This window comes from Symphodus melops, assembly GCF_947650265.1.
Source record: "Symphodus melops genome assembly, chromosome: 5".
NCBI lineage: Eukaryota > Metazoa > Chordata > Actinopteri > Labriformes > Labridae > Symphodus > Symphodus melops.
This window is the reverse complement of record NC_136695.1, coordinates 4,932,467-4,952,147: the sequence shown is the minus strand read 5'-3', so window position 1 is coordinate 4,952,147 and position 19,681 is coordinate 4,932,467. Positions and strand designations below refer to the sequence as shown.

Genomic DNA, 19,681 nt, shown 5'->3' with positions numbered 1-19,681 from the left:
ATTGACTTTTCTACCCCTCCCTTCAAAACAACGAGAGAAAGTTAGTAAATAAAATAACGCTTCGTTAAATGAAAGGGTTTTAAGAGAAATCATTTCACTCGATTTGATGGAAAAACTAAAACCAGAATTGATAGAGTTTATGTCAAAATATAAAGAATAAAAGCCTAACTCCGCCCGTCCGGGCTGTCAGGGTAACTACAAAATTGCGCACCACAGGAAGGCGACCAGGAAGTGTCACGCTGTAGAGCAGAGGCGAAGCAGACACAACAGTAGTGTTGTTTACTGAGAGGTGTCGCAGGGCTGGCGTTCACTCTCGACGAGTAGATATCCGCTATAAGACGTGACTTATCGGCTCCGTTAACGTGTTAACGACGTCTGCGTTCACAATGGAGATGCACACACTGACCTGTCGGCTGTTTGTGTGCGCGGCTGTGTTGTGTGTTAGCTTTGTTAGCCGGGTGGCATGCCAAACTACTTCACCGCCACCTACGCGTAAGTTGCCTTTCTAGTTGAAAAAGTTTTTTATAGTAGTGTTTATGGGTAGATTTCGGACTAATGACGCTTAACTTCAAAAAGTACTCCATCATGTGTTCTTTGAGTTTTACTTCGAGAGTCATGTGACTGTTTTCTCTTTCAGCCTGCTCTGCCTTCAGCAGCTGTGACACCTGTGTTCCTCATGCCAAGGTGGGTTCATCAGGACTAATGTGGATGTAGTTTCACATGAGTAACAGCAGACCTTTGATCGATCTGCTGTCATAAATCAGTTTTTTACAGCGTACCTCGCTTGTCTTGTAATCTCAGCGGCCTACTTCACCTCCCACAGCATCATGACTCAAAGAAGAAAAAAAAAAAGAAAACCCTGGTTTCCTTTCAGAGCCAGTCTGGACCTTTTATAGATTACTGTCTGCTTGTATTACGGCCAAATGAAGTGATGACACCGTTTTTAAAATCTCTTCTGTGGTTTATTTTCCGTTTTGTTCTATCAGTGCGTGTCTTACTATGTGTGTCTGTTAGGTGGTAAACGATCGTGAACATATTCACTAGAAAAGGTCGACTCAACATCTAACAACCAACTAAACGCTCAACCTGAAATGATTCCAAATAAACCTCTTCTTTTATTTAATAACAGCTCTATGAGGTAAAACCAGTAGTAGTAAAAGCCCCCCCCGTCCCCCCTGGAGCCGCTGCCTTGCCTGAGTGTTCTGCTCTAATAGTGCTGTGACTAAAGAGTATTTCATTACTGCTTACTTATCTGGTGACATATTTTCTGATTATTAATCCAACAGTTCAACTTTGAAACATGGAGAATTGGAAATCAATGAAATGATGAAATCAAGCAAAAGGAAAGCTGATGATAGTCATACTGACTGAACTACATGAGCTGATCATAATAGAACCATCCACACTGTGTAATATGGATATGCACAACTTGCCCACTAAACAAGTAAACTCGGGCTGGGTGATGTATGTGAAATTTATCAATAAATCTGGTTTGAGAAAAATATAGATTTTCTCTTTCACTTCCCTGCTGTTCAGAGACTTTACGTCCTACAGATAGGGGGACTCCAGGTGTGTGTGCGCCCAGCTGTAGGTGTTTTGCTGAAGTTGCCTCATCTGTACTGTTGTTGTACCCTGATTCTGCTTTTCTAAACGCAAGTTTACAGTTTTCATTCTAACCCCCAAAGAGAAATCCAGGTTCCTTTATTAATCCACGGCAGGAAATCCTGTTAAATGTTACAGATAGAATAAAGACAAACTTGTTTTTAGTCATTTTGAAATTTACATTTGTTTAGAAGATGAACATATCCTCCAATATTATAAATGGAGTTGTCGTTAAAAAGTCATAGATTTAATTTTCACTCTGTAACCACAGCACAAAGTTCAACCATGTCACGTTGTTCTCAGTGCAGACAGTCTGAAAGTTATTTGATCTCAAATATTGAGATAACATTTCTGTAGTTCCTTTTAGTATTTTTAAACCATAAATGGTTAAAATACTGCAGGCGTGTGGACGGTAACCTGTAAGGACAAACGATGGCTGGTAGGCACTGCTAACGCTAGCCATGCTTAGCATGAGCCAATGTTCAATAGATTCTGCTGAGTGTTGTCTCAGCTTGTTTACTAGTTGGTAAAGTCTGAATTTTAAGTGTCTCATTAAATGAGTGGATCTTTATGTTTTCTGTCTGCACAGTGTCTGTGGTGCTTCACCACCAACAACTGCACAGAATACCCGGTGAGCTGGTTGCTTCCCCCGGCGTCGGTGTGCCAGCTGTCCCAGGCGCGATGGGGAGTGTGTTGGAGTAAGTATTTAAACATTGTTTGTCTTTTACTCTGACTTAAGAGACTCCAGTAGATGATCTCACTGCTGTTCTAAACTTTATTCTTTACTGTCTTTTTTTTGACACTATCTTAAATGTACAGTTTTGTAGAATTGCATGCTGATCTTTACATTAAGATATTAACTTACATTAAAAATAGACTAAACACGACATATATTTTTAGTTGAGTATTTACATTGTCTGAAATATTTCCAGAAGTTATGAAAGCACAGAGAATCACTCCCATGATTCCCCACGAGCCTTGACGACATGTTTTGTTATTGTTTTGATTGAGTGGTGGATTTAACATCCTGTACGTTTAACTCGTGATCTTTCCGCCACACGGTTCATCTTTATTCTACACTGCTTTTCTTTTACTGTCCAGATACTTTCACTTCATGTTTGACTCTTCCTTCCTGAGACGAGCGTCCTCGAGTGTTTCCTCAACAGTTTGCCTTCATTATATTCAGTTTCACCTTTTAAATGACAGGATGCGTTTCCTCTGTAGATGCTAAACGCTCCCCTTTTTTCTGATGCATCGTCTTTCTACTCCTCTGTAACTTCAAACACCAACCACCGGTGTGTCCTTACATGATCCAGTTGAATAAAAAAACGTGAGTTCAGGTGGTAAATAAGAGCAGGATGTGTGCTGTATGGAGATGTTCTCCTTGACAGACGGGATCACATCAGTGAACATCAGTCAGTCAGTACTTCTTTTTGATCTCTTTCTTTATGTAGCATCAGTATCAAGTGAACTTCAGCTGTATTTGTCCTATGGTGGAGCCATCTTCAGCCACATTCAAAGAGCAGGTTTAACATGAGAGGCTCACTTTTTTTTTTATCAATAAAAACACACAAGGAGTGATCCAGATGTTGTGAACATCTGCTGCTCTTTCAACACCTGCTGGCAAAGTGACAGGAGGCTCAGTGATTGCTTCGAGATAAGTCCGACACTTCTCTCCTTTGAACTCGTTGTAGATGCAAAGTTACTTCATTATGATGTTGGCTTGCAGGGTCAGGACGTACGGCCGTCGGCTGGAGTCATTGCGGTGCGTTCAAGTGCTACTTTTTGACCAAGACGAAAGGCGACGTGAGGTTCACAGTTGGCTTTCGTCGCTGCTACTTCTTTACCGTCTGCTTGGTGTCTCAGAGCCGTTAAAGGAAGTCTGGGTCTTTTTTTTTTTTTGTACTGGAAATGAACACATTCAAACGCACAGCACTGGCTGATGTAAAAGAAGGTGGCCATGTGCTGCATAGGCTTCAAGCTAGCCATGGAAAGTTATGGAAAAGTCCTGAACCTGACCACAAACACAGCTTCCTCAGCAAGTTCCCTTTTTAAAGAACTACGAGAAGATGTGCGGCGTCGTCCCAGCCCTCATTTTTAAAACTACCAGTGTTTGATTTTCTGGAAGTCATCTGTCGCCTCCTTCCAGGGACTGAAAATGAAAAAGTAATTCAGAGAAAAGCTGACCTCATGATCACCACTGCTCCTTCGGGGGTCTTATCTGTGGTCTGTTGGTGTTTATTTAAGGTTCAGCCGACCAACACTGATAAAACTCTTCTGCTGCTTGAGAGCTTTCTGGCCTTGACCCAAAATCTCCGTCTGATAAACCTTAAGTTTTGTTTATCTGAAAGTAGGAGTGCAGTTTCCTCCTTCGAAGGACCTGTAGTTATGTCAGTGAGTCAGCAGGAGGCGCCATTGCCAAACAAGTGGAGACTATGGTCAGCTCGGATAAAGGGGGGAATTCAGAGTTTAAGGTTTCACTCAAAGCTTGATCTTTTTTTTTTTTTTTTGTGACCCAGTGAACTTTGAAGCTCTGATCATCGCCATGGCTGTCCTGGGAGGAACCATCCTCATCAGCATCGTCGTCTGCTGCTGCTGCTGCTGTTGCTGCAAGAAGCGGGATTCGAGGTATGTCAATCAAAAAGCCCTTTGTGTCTGACAACATTATAAAAAGAGTCCCTGCACAGAGATGGGCTTTTTTTTAATATTCAGGTAAGATGCTTTTCTAACGTGGCTGATCCTGTTTGTGTTCTCTTCTATCCAAGCTGAGCAGTTACAACATCACACACCGAGGTAGAACAGGAAGTAGCATGTTTTGGAAGCTAACTCATGTGGGTTTTTGACAGTGAAGCGTGGGGATGAGAAGAGAGGGAGAAACTGAAAAGCATCTTAATGATCAAAAAACCTTGGCTGAACATTTCATAATATATCCGTCGTTCCAGCTGTCCACGTGAGCCTGATGTGCTTTTTTACATCCTGTTTTTGATTCCATCAAAGAAGCACCGCGGCTGGATAACGTACTGAAAAGAGCTGAAACGATTCCGCGAATAATTCGATTACAAAACTTAATCGAGGAATTTTTGCTGCCTCGAGGCCCACGAGGCGTCATCAAATCTATGTTGTGAGTATAGCAACGTCCTCTCACAGTCTCTGTCGTCTGTCTGTGAGCGCGCTCAATTAAATGTACTGTAACACAAAAACATTATTTGTTATTTCAGCCATTAAAACATGTTTGGCCTGTATTTTTCATCTACCTGCCGCCTTGACCAGTGAATCAAAAAGTTAATTTGGGACCCTGTCAGTAATATGGTGAATGTCAGCAGCTGTAGAGCAGAGGTGGTTGTTTTTTAACAAGCAGGTGTTACCATGGTAGCTGTAGGGACGACCCGAGACGAGTTAAACCTTAATTAAGCAAAAGTATGATTTATTCGATCACTCGATGAATCGATCGGGATATTCGATAGAATACTCGATTACTAAAATATTCGATAGCTCCAGCTCTAATACTGAACCATTTCTAAAACTTTTTGTACTCATTATTTGTCAACCAACATACATTATACTGGTACCATGGCTGAAAGAAACCTAGAAGTCCCTTTTAAAGCAAAGCTCAAGATTGTAATTTATCAAGACACCACAGATTATTTGGAGCGGATCTTTGAGGTCAGAGGTCAACTAAAACTGAATCTAAAGCAGATCTGTGCGAAACTGTTGCAACGCCAGCAGTTAAAAACTGAGCATTAAATGATGAAGTAGAGCCTGAAATCACTGTGTCAGACATGTTGGTGCATCAAAACGTTATCTCTGTTACATTTACATAAGAGGCGTTGTCGTTAGTTCAGTGAAAGTGAACCTCAGGAGTTGAGTTAAGCGACCCATGAATCATGGTTCCATCCCTGTTCAACACTGTAGCTTCCTTTCCTCGACGTCTTTGTGTGTGGCGTTCTCTTTGAGCTGCACTGAAATGAAAACGTCCCGTCAGTCAATCATCTGCAGGCCGCTCTGTCACACAGAGACAGGCCCGAGGGTGTCTTCTCATCTGACACACACACTGCACTCACACCAAGTCTTTATTAAACACTCTGCTCTTACATTTGCATACTGGCCATTTTAGTTCCTCCCCTGATTGCTCAGGCTGCATTAAATCAGCTAATTCCATAATCAGAGGACATACACGCTCTCACTTTACTTCACATTCATTTCCTTTTGTTTCTCGAGCTGCAGAGATAATTTATGATTCAAGCTCTGGAGAAGTGAAGTCACTCGAACTTTGTGAGGAGTGACACTTTGTGAAAAGAATGAAGCGTGACTCTGGATGTCATCTGTCGGCGTGCACGTTAAAGTGTGTTTGTGTTTGTTCTCGTGTCTGAAGGGCCGACAGAGATGAGGAGAGATTTACCAGGAGGAGAGAAGAGATCAAACAGCGCGCTGAGGAAAGGTAAGAAGTGTGGCCTTGTTCATTTAAATAACAGCTTTAGGCATTCAGCTGTGCTTGGTGTTCATGACTAATGCCATGTAGCCCCCTACTGGCTGAAAGAAACAAACTACAAGAGGAGCGTTGAGAGACATCTGTGATTGGTTAATATGACTGTAGCTGTGACAAAGCTTTAATAATGTGACCTGGAGATTTTTAAGGCATTTTGATTTCCGGTGTTCCAATCATTGACTTTTCATTTTGGTTGATTGTTTCACTGTGCTAAGAAGACGTTTCTCTCTCCAGCTGAATGCTGATCAAACATAAAAACACTTCAAGATTAAAGACACTGTTTAAAAAAAAGAAGTGACGTGGGGCTTGTTTGAAATCTTTAGTATTTAAGTTTTTTACCAAAAAGTTTTTTTCTATTTTTGAATATAGGACGTAAAAGTTATTAGAGCCCGACCGACCAATATTAGCTCATCCAGTGACTGTCGGGGAATTTTCTCACAGATATCGCTCTTTTTATTCACCAGTCAAACATGACATTTGAGTTTCATTGTATTACACCAGCAGAGGGCGCTATAGGGATCACAACAGTCATGATGGCTCTCCAGAGTGTGAAGTGTCCATGCACAGTTACTTTCAGGTTGAGTGACCATCTCTTCTTCATGTTATATCTTTATATCGTGATATCACAGGCTGTAGGTAGAATGAGGATTAAAGAGTTGATGGTCAAATGAATCGGACAACAGAGGGCAGGAGAGTTAAACTTTAAAAACATATCTGCAGATAAATCCTGAATCTGTCAGGCCCTGTTGGTGGTTATGCTCTATGTATAGACAGAATTTGTTTATCTCAGGTGTTTCCCCTCCCTCTGTGTTAGAGGGGGGAATGACTTGTTGACCCTTTAAACATTCATTAGGTTGGTTTTGTTTCTATCACGTTTTTCGCCTTTGTTGAATTTATTAGTTAGCGGTTAGCTACTCTTGTGTACTCTTGGCTATCGTCATCCGGCTAACACGGCGCCTACCAAACAGGGCACGGGTGGCTTAATCGAATCGAACCAAACTGTAGCAGACTGCTGAGTGGAAACAGGGCTTTAGAGTTACACACAGACTTCACTCTGGATCACTCCAGCTGTTTGAGCCCAAACAAAAAGAAACTCGACTTCAAATGAACAGAAAGACAATGACATCATGATGTAGATTTGTAAGCAGTGAGATCGTAAGCTTTGTTAGCTCTTGAGATGCTCGTTGTGTTGAGTGTCGGTCAGATGGATCGTTCCTGATGTGTTCTTGTCAGATGGAGAATCTCATCTCTTAAGCACTCTGAACAGGGGGAAAGTTGAATGTTTGAGCACCTTGTTAGCTGCGATGTCTGATGATGGAGACAAATGTATTGTCACCGGCAATAGGAGCCGCTACGTCATTAGTGAGGATTGTGCTCTTCAATTCAATTTAAAAAAAACTTTATTTGTCCCCAGGGGGCAATTCAAAGACACACAGCAGTATAAGAGTGACAGTGCAGCTATACAAAAAGATTAACCAAAGATAAAGTGTCAACAAAAGAATAGTGTGTCAAGATACAAGTACAATGTTAAAATAGAAAATGACAAAGTTCGATAGAAAAATGCTCTCTTGCTTTTGGATCCCGCACTTTTGGTCCTGACTTGTTTGTTTTTTTTCTAACGCCTGCTGCTGTGAGCTTCATCAGACTCCAAACACACCGTGAGAACACTTCCCATGCTGACAGTCTGGACCCTTGAGTACTGTGTCTACATTTTTGTGAAAGATGTAAAATAGAGATTAAAAAAAACCCAGACAAACCTTAAAGCTCTTTCTACAACAGACCTGGTCAGGTTCAATGATGCGTCGTGTTAGATGTCAAAAAGAAGGCGGGACAAGGACACGATCCTTTCACATCTGAAGTGAAGTGTAAATGTTGGATGTTGATCAAACGTGGTTTACACAACACAGAAACTCTGACCTGTCGAGTCGCTGCTTTCCCTCCATCGTGGTCACGTGTGTAAGTCCCTCGTCTCCCGTCTGAGGCTCAAAGGCTTCGAGGCTCATTTTGACGTAGGGATGAAAAGATGAATGGTGAGGCAGTTTAAAAATGATCCAAAAGTGTCAAAGTTCACATTGATCAAATGTGTTTTTTACATTTCTCAATTTCCTGATCTGATGAAATGATTTATTCAACAGACCAGAATGCTTGGCTCTCTTGATTGGACTGTAACAGGTGTGTGTGTGTGTGTCTCTGTCTGTCAGTCTTTTCATCGACCCTCCCCCTCGGCCGGTGAGTCAAAAAGTGAATTTTGGGACGCTGCAGTGTTACGGTGAGCGTCGGCAGCTCAGAGTAGAGTAGAGGCCACTGGTTGTAACAAGCAAGTGTTACCATGGCAACTACGGAGACCAAACCAAAAGCAGGTTTGTAGCCCCGCTCGCCCAAACGCGTGTAAGGGCCAAAGAGATTCACATTTTCATGAAAAAATGAAAGTAATCTTCTTTTTAGTCATCGTTTTTCTTCAATCTCATTTTGTAAAATAAATCGTGAAAGAATCGCATCGTGAACGCAGTGTTGTGAATCGTTACATCCCTATAGCATGTTAACTGTATATTGGCTGGAAACTAGAGCAGATACAAATGCTCCTGTTTTATAACAATAGATACTTTGCTAAGTTTTATATGATCACGTTGGTTTCCATGGTGAAACGTCAATAACAGCTTAAAGATCCGATCTCTCTCTAGAAACATATTTGGGGAGTTTCCAGCAGGAGCTTCGTGCGATTCCCTCCAACAGAAGGAAAAACAAACGGGCCCGTTGTGTGCTTCTCCTTCAAGCAACTGGTGTGTGTGTGTGTGCATCTGTGTGTGTGTCCCAGAGGAGGAGCTCTGCGTTGCTCTGCTCGCATCCCAAAACACCAATTGGATTGTGGAGGCTGAGCAGCTGCTCTCGGGTAATGCGGTCATAAATAGAGTGAGCTACATCCTGTGGAGCTTCATCCTCTGTCAAAGAAACACTGTGTTAGTCCGAGAGTGGAAGTCCTCCTTTCCCTGCGCTCCATACATGTCCCGGCCTCGTCTTTCTGTTCGGCGCCCCCTTCTCCCGCTGCACTCGCGCTCTGAGGATGGCCAGGCGACGTGTTGGGAAGCAGGTCAGTCGTGCAGAAACATCACCAGTGACTGTGCTTTAGCATCATCACTTGCAGAGCTGGCGACGTCGGAGCCCTGCTCCTCTTCAGTGTCTGTGCGTTTGTCCATCCTCGAGGAGCTTTTCAGAACCCAGTCGAGGTTTCCTGCAGAGAGCATGATCACATCTCCCAAGTCAGAGTTAGTGCAGTGACCTACATAGATGAAGTTCATGCTGTGAGCAGGACATTCAGACGAGATCGGACTGCATCATGGAAAAGACTGCAGACACTGCAGCCAGGCCCCTGGAGAGTCGGCACAGAGTCTACATCCTCATCCTCATCAGAGCCTGGAGAGCAGTCTGAGGAAATCATTAACAGCACACAAGGGACTGACCCACACTTCCCTTTGAGTGCCTTTACAGCTTTTTAAGATGACATGTCCTGTAAAGACACAGAACGCTCTATTCTTATTTAGCTTTTAGAAAGACAGGAATACCACTGATACCAAACGGAAAACCTTTTAGTAGTAGCTCCCGGTGTTCCCTGTTTGGCCTTCTCAGACCTACGACTGAGGAGGTTCTTCACTGGTTATCAAACAGTGTCAACTTCATACTGATGCCTCGTCAGGAAAGACAAGCGAGCCCTCAGCAGGAAGATTCAGTGTTTCTATGGACTGATTTTACATGCCGATTTGTGGCATCCTAAATGGTCGAATTCTGACAAATTGTTGAAGTGCACAGAGACACAGAGTGAGCATGATGCACCAGTTACAGGGAGGCAGAGATTGTTCTCCACATGCATGCACGCTGCAGGATTGGCTCTGAGATCAGAAGAAAGGAACTGACTGAAGGACAACAAGAGACGAGATCGTCAACCTCTGTCAGACACCGACCCTCAGGTGTCCATCTTCCTCCTAGATAGTTGTATTCTTTTTTTATTTTTGGAATGACAGATTAATTGTGATATTTTTAGGCCATCGATTTTACATGAACTATAAAACATCTGGCTCCCATCCTATTGGTTGCCTTACGAACGAGCGACAACTTAGCGGTTAATTCGCACCCAGTGTACAGAAGCTACAGTCCTCTGAAGCTGTTTTCACATATACACTCAGTCTTCCTTAAGGACTGCTCTCGATACTCTCCTCACCTGGCTGTTCCCACACAGCTGGAGACAAATCCCTGTCAGACGGGAGAGGGGGCGGGGTCTCCTGAGGTTAGGCGTGACGTACAACAACAACAACTAGGAAGTAGAGGACGAGGCAACAAGAAGAGTCCGCTACACGATGCTAATATGAAAATATTTTCCTTCACATCAATGCTCAGGGTAGTCCAACGGAATGACGCCAACAAAACAACAACAACAATGCTGACGAACAGAAAACATTTAATATTTTATAGGTTGAGCCCCTTGAGATGTGCCGTCTCGTTTTTAAGGGCATCTTAACAGAAGACAATTTTCAACATGACAAAAAGATGACGAAAATGGACAAGAATAATAATACTAATTAATAAAAAAAAAAAAAGACAAAACCAAACAAAATGGTAGCGATACACAAACAAACTACAAAATGCAACTCACCGACACAAAACATAATGCAGTGTAATTCTGTGGACGGGGAGACAGATGAAGGCGTGCACACACTTTATGCACCGTGCAGCAGTCGTTCTCTCCCCCTTCAGGTGAATTCTGTCCTGCAGCGTCGTCACACCTGCCCACTCAGACTTGATGCAGAGAGAGCGCTGGCGATCTGGCAGGAGACACTCGGAGTCCGAGCGGTCAAATGCCGATGTTTGTGTTCACATACGCAGCCCCTGCTGGAGATATCCATCCATCTTTTTCAAGAGTGAAAGCCCTACTAGTGTGCGGCCCGGGTTCAAGTCTGAGCCTCGGCTCTTTTCCTGCACTTGATTCAACAGATTATTTTTTCTCCCTCTCCTGATCTCCTACTTTTTCTTCTGTCCTGTCTTTAAAAAAAGCCTAAAAAATAATCTTAAAAACAAAAGAGGAATTAAATTTGTTAGCGGTGGGCTAAACAGTCTTTCACCATCATTGTATCACAGTAGGTTATTTTAACCACCAATAAATACATCACTAAGTTGCAATTAGTTCTGCTAACTCGTTAAATCAAATCCTTGTGTTTGAGCACATTTACAGTATGTTACAGTATCTGTTTCAACATCTTAGATCTTTTAACTTCCCCTGCAGTGGCCACGACCAATACAACATGTCAACCTGGTTCTGTTATCGACTAGTCAAGTCTGCTTGTTTCCTAAAAAGGAAACAATTCTTTGCTTGTTCGGATCAATTAAATATTGGATGTTAAATTTAGCCGAACACAGATTTGTCCTTTTCATGTTGGCGAGGAGGTTTTCTTCTCTCCTTTGATTGACGTGGAGTAATGAGCACTTCCTGTTTGTCTTCCTTGTACTCTGCCTGTCACTCTCCTGCCAGTATAAATCTCGCTAACTTACATCTTGTTGGCGTCAGAGCAGAGATCATGATGCTTGTTTGTAAATCTCTTCCTTTTTTTTTTTTAAAGCTATTGATCATTAGCGTGAGCTCTGCAGTGCCTCAAGCACAGAGCGGGTGTCATGTTGACTGTGACACTTCACAAATAGCTCACCCATCTAACCCACAGGAAGAAGATCCACTTGTCTTGTCTGATGACAGGGTTTCTTGAGTTTGGCACCTTCTGTAAAATGTAAAGCAAAACTCCTGTGATGATTGAAATCACATAAACCTGTTAGCGTCTGTACAGGGGAAGAAGGCCTTTCTCATACCAGGACCATGATAAACTCCGGCCTTCCTGCAGGGCTGACTCATCATCTATTAAAAATGTTACAAATAAGACAAAAGAGACACTCTACATACAGTAAAGCAAGAATGATCAAACAAGTGACGTGACTTCTTTTGAGACTTGTTGCTCGTGTCAGATTCAAAACGGTCGATCGTTTCCTCTTAAACGACGACATTCCTTAGCTTCAACATTTCTAACGTTGTCGTCTCGCTATTTTGAATGAAATATCGGATTATGCAAATCATTGTTTTTACACAGCACCCTGGCTTTTTAGGAAAACCTGAACTTTGACAGTGTTGTACATGCATATTTTTTTTATAACCAAGAACATGAATCCAGACTCGACTTCACTTTATGTCAGGATCCAGACGAGATCGACGCACACATTCTTCTCTGAAGTACACAGACATGTTAAACAAGTCGTTTCTTTATATGACTGTGTTACTGCCCGCAGTCCGTCGGCCACACTTGTCGAAAGCAGCCGTATTTATGTGGAGGGAGTGTGAACATGTCAATCAATTAGTAGCGTACAAGCCGACAGCAGGGCGGGAGACAGATGGCAGGCAGTGCTCAGCCACCCCGATCGCTCACAGATCACTACCTGGCAATAAAACAGTGAGGGATTTACGCCAGCTCTTTGTGCAGACATGAAGGGCAGCGACGCCCCACGAAACCTCCTCCCAGGCTTTTGTAAGTCTTCAGAGAGGCTGAGCGAGGAGCCGAAGAACAGGGCCTGTTGCTCCGTTTTGTTTTTTGGCTTCCAGTGAGAACGTCCCATGGAAGTAGAAGAACGTGAGGGAACGAGAGGGAACGATGTTCTCCCTAACATGTGTTCAGCTGTAATGCACAGAAAGGCCAATAAAGAAGTTAATAGTGTGTTTAACCTCCATATTGACTGTAGCCTCGTGATGTTAAAGCAGCAGAAGAATGGACTGTTAAACAGTTTATCGTGACATTATGAATGAGTGAATTAGCAGATTATTTATCATGAAAGTTTCTGAGATTATGTTGTTGTTGTTGTTTTTCAGTCACTTAGTGCAACATGTTTGTCTGGATGGCGTTCTTCCTTTTGTAAAAATATTTCAAGGTCGTAGGCTCCTTTTTGTATTTCCTTTACAGTGTTTCTCTTTACAAAGCAGAAACAGTCAAGTCAACATTTCATCACTTTGTTTGAATCTTTGAGCCATTCAAGGACTCAGAGGGAGGGAAACCCAAAGTGAGACGCGGTGGTAGTTCCTCGTCCAAGAACCGATTTTAGAGAGATGTTCATGAAATGTTCTGTTGTTGCAGTCTGCAGTGAGTTATGGAAAGAAAACGTCTTTCTCACCTGCAGTCACGTCGCCCCATCCTGTGTCACTCTGCTCTTACATTAAAATGTCATTTACCCCCCACGCTTCATTAGAACCTGATCTGATGTCTGAGCCATCATGGAGGCTGATGAACGACTGAAAGAATTGATGACGTTTCAGAATCACTCTAAGAGATTGCTTCACCATGAGACGTTCTGGACAGTCAGTCGCTTTGGTCCAGTTTACAGAACACCAATGTCAGCAGGAAATGGAAACCTCTCATTGGTGTACATGGCAACCGTGTTTTGAGTGACTGAAAAACACAGTTTGACCTTGCTCAAGGTCACTTCGGCAGTGATCTTGTATCCCTCCAGCTGCTAGACCAATCTCTGGACTTGGTCCACACAGTGACACCGGGGACACCCTCCAGTTCCCAACCCAAGTCCTAACAGACTACTGCTACTGCCGCCGCCGCCTACAAGTACAAAGATCTTAACATTAATCTTCCTTTTCCCTTTTTTTTTTTTTTTTAACAGGAAAGGGGAGAGAAGAGCCAGACACGATGAGATCCGCAAGAAGTATGGTATGTATAAGTCCTTAGCCTCTTTCTACCAGCATTTATCAAAGCATCTGCGTTGACAGACAGACCCATCTCTCCCTGTAATGTGTACACCTGCTGTACATGAGTCCATCAGTAAGTCTACCACAGTGTGCGCCCCCCCCCTCCCTTTTGTTCTGCTCAGGTACATGTCGAATTGTTTTTTTTACAATCTCCAGGACAATGTCACCCACTGTTATTTCCATAACTTGTGCCAGCTATGCATTATTCATCAGCGTATAGTCTGTCCTAAAGCAGAGTGATCCAGGTCATGTATAGGCTGACTCTACCTCACTTAAATCAATTCAGACATCATTGAACATGCAGCTGTGTTGGCTGTGTGCAGGACTTGACATGATCGCTGAGGCTGCAGCCAAAGGTTTGTCTCCTCTCAGCTCTGTATAGTGTGAGGGATCTGAGTCTCTCCTCACTGCTACCTGTATCTGGCTTATACTGGCTTTGACATTGTGCTGGGAATACAAGTGCCCTTGAGTGATACCTGTAATTATAATTCATAATCCCTTGCTGGGATCATTTCGACTGACAGCAGAACAATGATGTAGCCAAAGAACCTCCCGGCAAACCCTGAAGGAATGGTTAGCCACCTTCACTGATCTGCGTCCTCATAGGAGAGCCGGCGCTCTTCAGGAAATAGCACGTCTCAGCGTTCAGCCCCGCAGACGACGTACTGCAGCTGCCTGGATTGTGTTTTACAGAAGGAACCAGAGCGAGCATTAAAGGAGCGCAGCCTCGTCTGCAATCCCAGCGGAGGTAAACAAATGAGAGCGGGAGGCCGGAGGAGCACGCCGCCATCCATCACCCTGTCATGGCGTCCGTATACGAAACCCACAGAACTGACAGCCTACAGCACTGATGCTGCCACACACGCACACGCACACACACACGCACACACACACACACACACACACACACACACACACACACACACACACACACACACACACACACACACACACACACACACACACACACACACACACACACACACACACACACACACACACACACACACACACACACACACACACACACACAGAGAGAGCAGGAGTCAATCAATAGGAAAGAATTCGTCCCACTCTATTGAATTGGTCCTGCATTAGAGGTAGAGAGAGAATGACTCCCTCTTTAACAATAGTCTGGATGAAGGTATGTCTTTTACTGACAGTCCCACAGGTTGGTTTCCCTTACTGGAAGTCGTAAAGGTCCACACTGGCGTTGCACTTCAAACTCTATTTATTCGACATCGATACATCGAAGACGTGCAATGAATCAGATAGTTTTCTATTTTCACACATTCAAACTAGAGATGTTCCCAGTCACTGGTTTTCTCATCAGTCAACGATCAGTCAACGGGCAAGACACCCCTCCAAGAGCAGAGCTCAGTTTAATGAAGCTGAAGAGAAGCTTATCTTGTGCCTTCATAGTTGTAATGAATGACTTTAGTGTCTGTGGTAAAGTGAGAATGTAAAGCTGGTTTTGATTGTAGCTAGAGTTAGCAAGTTCCCCGAGCAGAAGTTCTGGTACTGATGACATAGTTAGTTTTAGTCAGCTGATCCAACACATCCCTAATCTAAACCAATCAGCCGCCTCCACTGTTGAAAAATCAAGTCAATATGGACGTGCATTATACTGCAGTTCCTTAAGTGTCCACTTGAGGCTGGCTGCAAAAGCCATGACAGAGATGATTAGGAGAAACATGTTCAAAGCTTCTCAGTAGCTCTTCTGTATCCATCTAAAGTGCTAAAGATGTGGATTTGTTTTTGTTTTTGGGGAACAGGAGAGCATTCTGCCACTTTTTCCAACGTGATGTGTCAAAACAACAGTTAGCTTAACTGCACATGTCATTATAATCCTCTGATTCATTGTGAATCATATCTTCAGTGCAATATGAAACAATGTTACCAAATCCTGCAGGACAGCCTCAAACCCCGGTCTCTGGGATCTGTGATGAACACTTTTTATTCATCAGGAAACATTGACAGCTCCAACTTTGTCATTCTGCAAACTGTGCGACAATATAACCAAGACTCTCGTACATCGAAACTGTTCCCACATCACTCGTTCTAAGTCCAACCTGAACAACGACCTGGAGGCACCGCTGTGGCACCGAAGACGTTTGTCTCAGTAAGAGTAAAATGTCTTCTCACGGTCACGGTCTTGACCTCATTTGTTCGGCCTGTTGCACGACGCCTTTTTCTAATCAGCAATTTTATACTTCTGAAATCTTCAAATTCCCTCAGCTGCCTTTGGTCGTCCTTCAGCCCAGCTGTTGTTTTGTCAGCAGGATTTCAGGTTTCCCTGGGTTACAGTAGCCTCTTTAATCATCCTGCAACCACACTGACATGAGCTGAAAACACACACGCACGCACACACGCACACACACACACACACGCCGCTCAGATGCTGAACTGTAATTCTGACTCTGACATCATTTGTTGTTCACACACACTGCACATCAAGAGAAACAAAAAAACTCATTCAACCCATTGTTTTACAGTTCAGTGAAGCAAACATGTAAATATTCATGTTAGAGTACTTAAATAATTGATCTCTTTGTGCTGTGTCTTCCACGTTCAGTCCATGTGGGAGTGTTATTGTCACGTGTTTTCCAGTTGGAGCTACGTGAAGCTCGGACTCGGGATGACTTTTCTTCATCTTAGTCATTCATGGTTAAATTCAGTCTCACAAACTGGACAGTAACTTTCTGTCTTCTCATGGTGACAGCGTCGGCCTGATGTGGTAGCCATGGTTACCATAGGGGTATTGCCATGCAGTGCTGCAATGATCGGCTACAAAAGCCCCAAAGTGCTTTACACCACTCACATTTGAAGTGGTCCGCTCTGGCCTCTCCGACCACGTTCAGCGTTCACACCGCACGGACTACAAGAAACATGAATCAGGTTTTGGGCTGTGTACGACACAGCTTACTTCCATATATTGAGTGGGTATCATCATCCAAAATCATAGGCAATATTTTGTATATGAGAGAAATACACATTTGTTAACTAGATGGGACAGAATTTAGAGGCATAACACAGGAGCATATTGTCCAATCACGTCGCTTGCCAGCCAGCCAGCCAGCAGCTTCAAATGAAATAAATACATCTAACATGCCAAATAATATTGAACTGATTCTGTAATGGTGTTAGTAATGAATGTTTACATCTTGCTGTTGTCTATTTGTGGTAAGATTGCACTCGCTTCATGCTCATTGATCAAACGGAGCGCAGACGGTAAGGTTCACTCTTGTTTAGTAAGTTGCTAACTTCTAACTGTATGATGCAGTGTGCAGTGTTTATATGTTGTGAGTAGGCAGTATTTAGTTAGTCTGCTTCTGGTGCGTCTTTGTGTGGTAAGTGAGTGAAGGTCCTGATCTTGACAATACACAATGTGAAGCTAACGTGGCCGTGAACTTCAAGATTCAGCATTTCAAAGATGTGGATTGTTATGAGTTGCATTGTGGGTAAAGTGTAGAAGAAGGTGTCATGAAGTAAATCTGCAAATATCAAGCCTCTAATGTTCCAATGTTGAAACGAACATGTGATTGTTTTTGCTTGAAGATGTTTGAAATCTGTCTCGTGTGATTTTCAGTGACATTAATGTGGGTTTGCTTTTTTGTTTACAAACATGGGAGTTGTCATGAAATAACTGGTCAAGTCTTGTTTGGAAGTGTTTTTTTCTTCTTCCACTTGTACTGTTCAATGTCTCTCCAGAAAAGACAGAAAAATCCTTTTTAGCTGTTAGTCATTTTCAGGAATCTTTAAACTCATGTTCATGACTCACCTTCACACGGTACAATGGCTCCATAACCACACCTGCAATTACTGCTCATCACCACAGGTGGCACCAAAGAGAACAACTCTGGCTTTCTAAATATTACTCCTTTCTTCTTTTACGTGCAAAACAAAATCGTCCATTAAAATCCTGCTTGGATCTTTAACTGAAAAATATATTAGGCAACGTGTTAAAAAAATAATTAAAATCTCCACATTCAAAAATAGAAACGTAACATGGACAATGAATGTTGCGTAAAAGGTTGTTTGGGATCCACCTCTATTGTTCTGTAGATTTTTACCAGTGATGGAATATTGATGTTGGATGTGTTATGGAGAGCCTCTCCTTGAATAATAAATGAACATGTTAAGGAACGTAAGCAGCACCTTCCTCACCCTGAGCTTCTGTTTTTTCTGTTCTCTCCTCTGTGCAGGTCTGGTCGGTGACTCGGACCACCCATACAGCAAGTTTGAGAACGAGTAAAGCAGCTGCACTGGAAGAGATCCACGCGCTTCATGTGGAGCCGCTCTTCAGTTTGAGCTTGGAGTGCTGCCTGTTTCTCCGATAAACAATGAGCTACATAACACAGTGCTGTTGTTCACATTAATCCTCATAAATCACAATTTCACCTTTTTCCAACATTAACAAACCTGATGGTAGAAACTCTGTCTTTGTTGTTTGGTTCTTGCCTCGAGATTCCTGCTCAGGATGCAGTGTAGTATGTCGAATGAATGTCCAGTCTTTTTAAACGTCCTGCCAAGTTTCTTCATTCTTTATACGAGTAGCTTCTTTTTTAAATATCCTACTTTCATATCTTTGCACTTTGCACATACAGTGTTGACATCAAATACAAAAAATGATTGTACTGCGGATGTGTTCTGGCACATGAATTAAATATTCTCTTTTAACAATGCGTCTGTGTATGTATTATATGTAGAAATGTGGGGGGAGGGGGGGTTTCTGGAAACTGTCGGGATATCTGATAAGTTAAAAAAGGCAATGACACCAAACAAGTAGAGTAATGGTGTTGATTAAAGCCTTATAAAAAAAAAATTTAAAAATCACTTCTCCATAAACTCACTGTTGTCTGTATGTTGTGCACACAGGCAAAGCTGCTTCAAACACTGTCAGGATCTGATTTTTTATCTGCAATTTGAAATTTGATATTTTACTATCATGTGTTCTGCACTTTCAGAGCTGATTGGATTAGATCATCTGTTGTAGATCCAGATATAATCTTTATAAATAAAGCAGATTTCAAATGGGGTCACAACAAAGGCTCCCGGCAATGTAAAGAACACGAGGTTAAATAAAAACGTCTACTTTTCTTAAGCAGCCTTACTCTCATCTAACTCACAATAAATCTGATAAATACCTGGGATCACTTACTAACCACGTCTTCTCCTGGGAGCTCCTGATTGTCATGTCTGCTCTGTTCCTCGGGATCGTTGGTGGACAGTCGGCCGGAAGTGTCTCGAGGTAACATCTGATATGAATTGTTGCTATACAAATAAAGATTAAAGACAAGGAGAAACAATCCTGAACCATTAGACAGCCTGTTTGGGGTTGGGTCCTGTGGTCTGGGGAGAGCAACCAACTGGCAGTGGCTCAGTCCGCAGGGACTCAGGAACTGGAGTGTTGTCAGCTCAAGTCCCAGTGCGGACCAAAATATGGATGTTGGTCTGGTTGCTGGAGAGATGCCAGGTTCACGAGTACCACCGACATGTCTTACCTCTGAAAGCTGTGGCATGCTCCCTGTGTGGCAGACCCACTGACATCTTAATGTATGTCCAATATGTGTGTTTGAGTGTAAAACTAGAATTCCCTTAAGGGATATAAAAAGTATAAAATAAAAAAAAAGAATTTAAAACATGGTATGTGTTTGCTAGAATTAACTTGCTTAAACAAACCATAATAAATGCAATTATTTTTTCTATTCTAAACTTTCACACAGAACGTCTCCCCGGCTTTATGTCCCACCAATGAAACGCTGTCTTCAGTGATTTCACTTACGTGAATGAACAGTCTCCGGGGGGGGCGTTTAAAA

The 19,681-nt window shown here is 42.7% G+C and overlaps 1 protein-coding gene across 1 annotated transcript; it reads left to right on the top strand.

The window, feature by feature from the left end:
* The first annotated feature begins 206 nt into the window (after window positions 1-206).
* Window positions 207-18,545, top strand: LOC306824127 (pituitary tumor-transforming gene 1 protein-interacting protein). Its single transcript, XM_079344127.1, has 7 exons — window positions 207-492; window positions 638-684; window positions 2,192-2,300; window positions 4,122-4,230; window positions 5,975-6,040; window positions 13,778-13,824; window positions 18,068-18,545. The coding sequence occupies exons 1-7, from the start codon at window positions 387-389 to the stop codon at window positions 18,115-18,117; spliced, it is 534 nt and encodes a 177-aa protein (XP_079200253.1). The 5' UTR covers window positions 207-386; the 3' UTR covers window positions 18,118-18,545.
* Window positions 18,546-19,681: the final 1,136 nt, after the last annotated feature.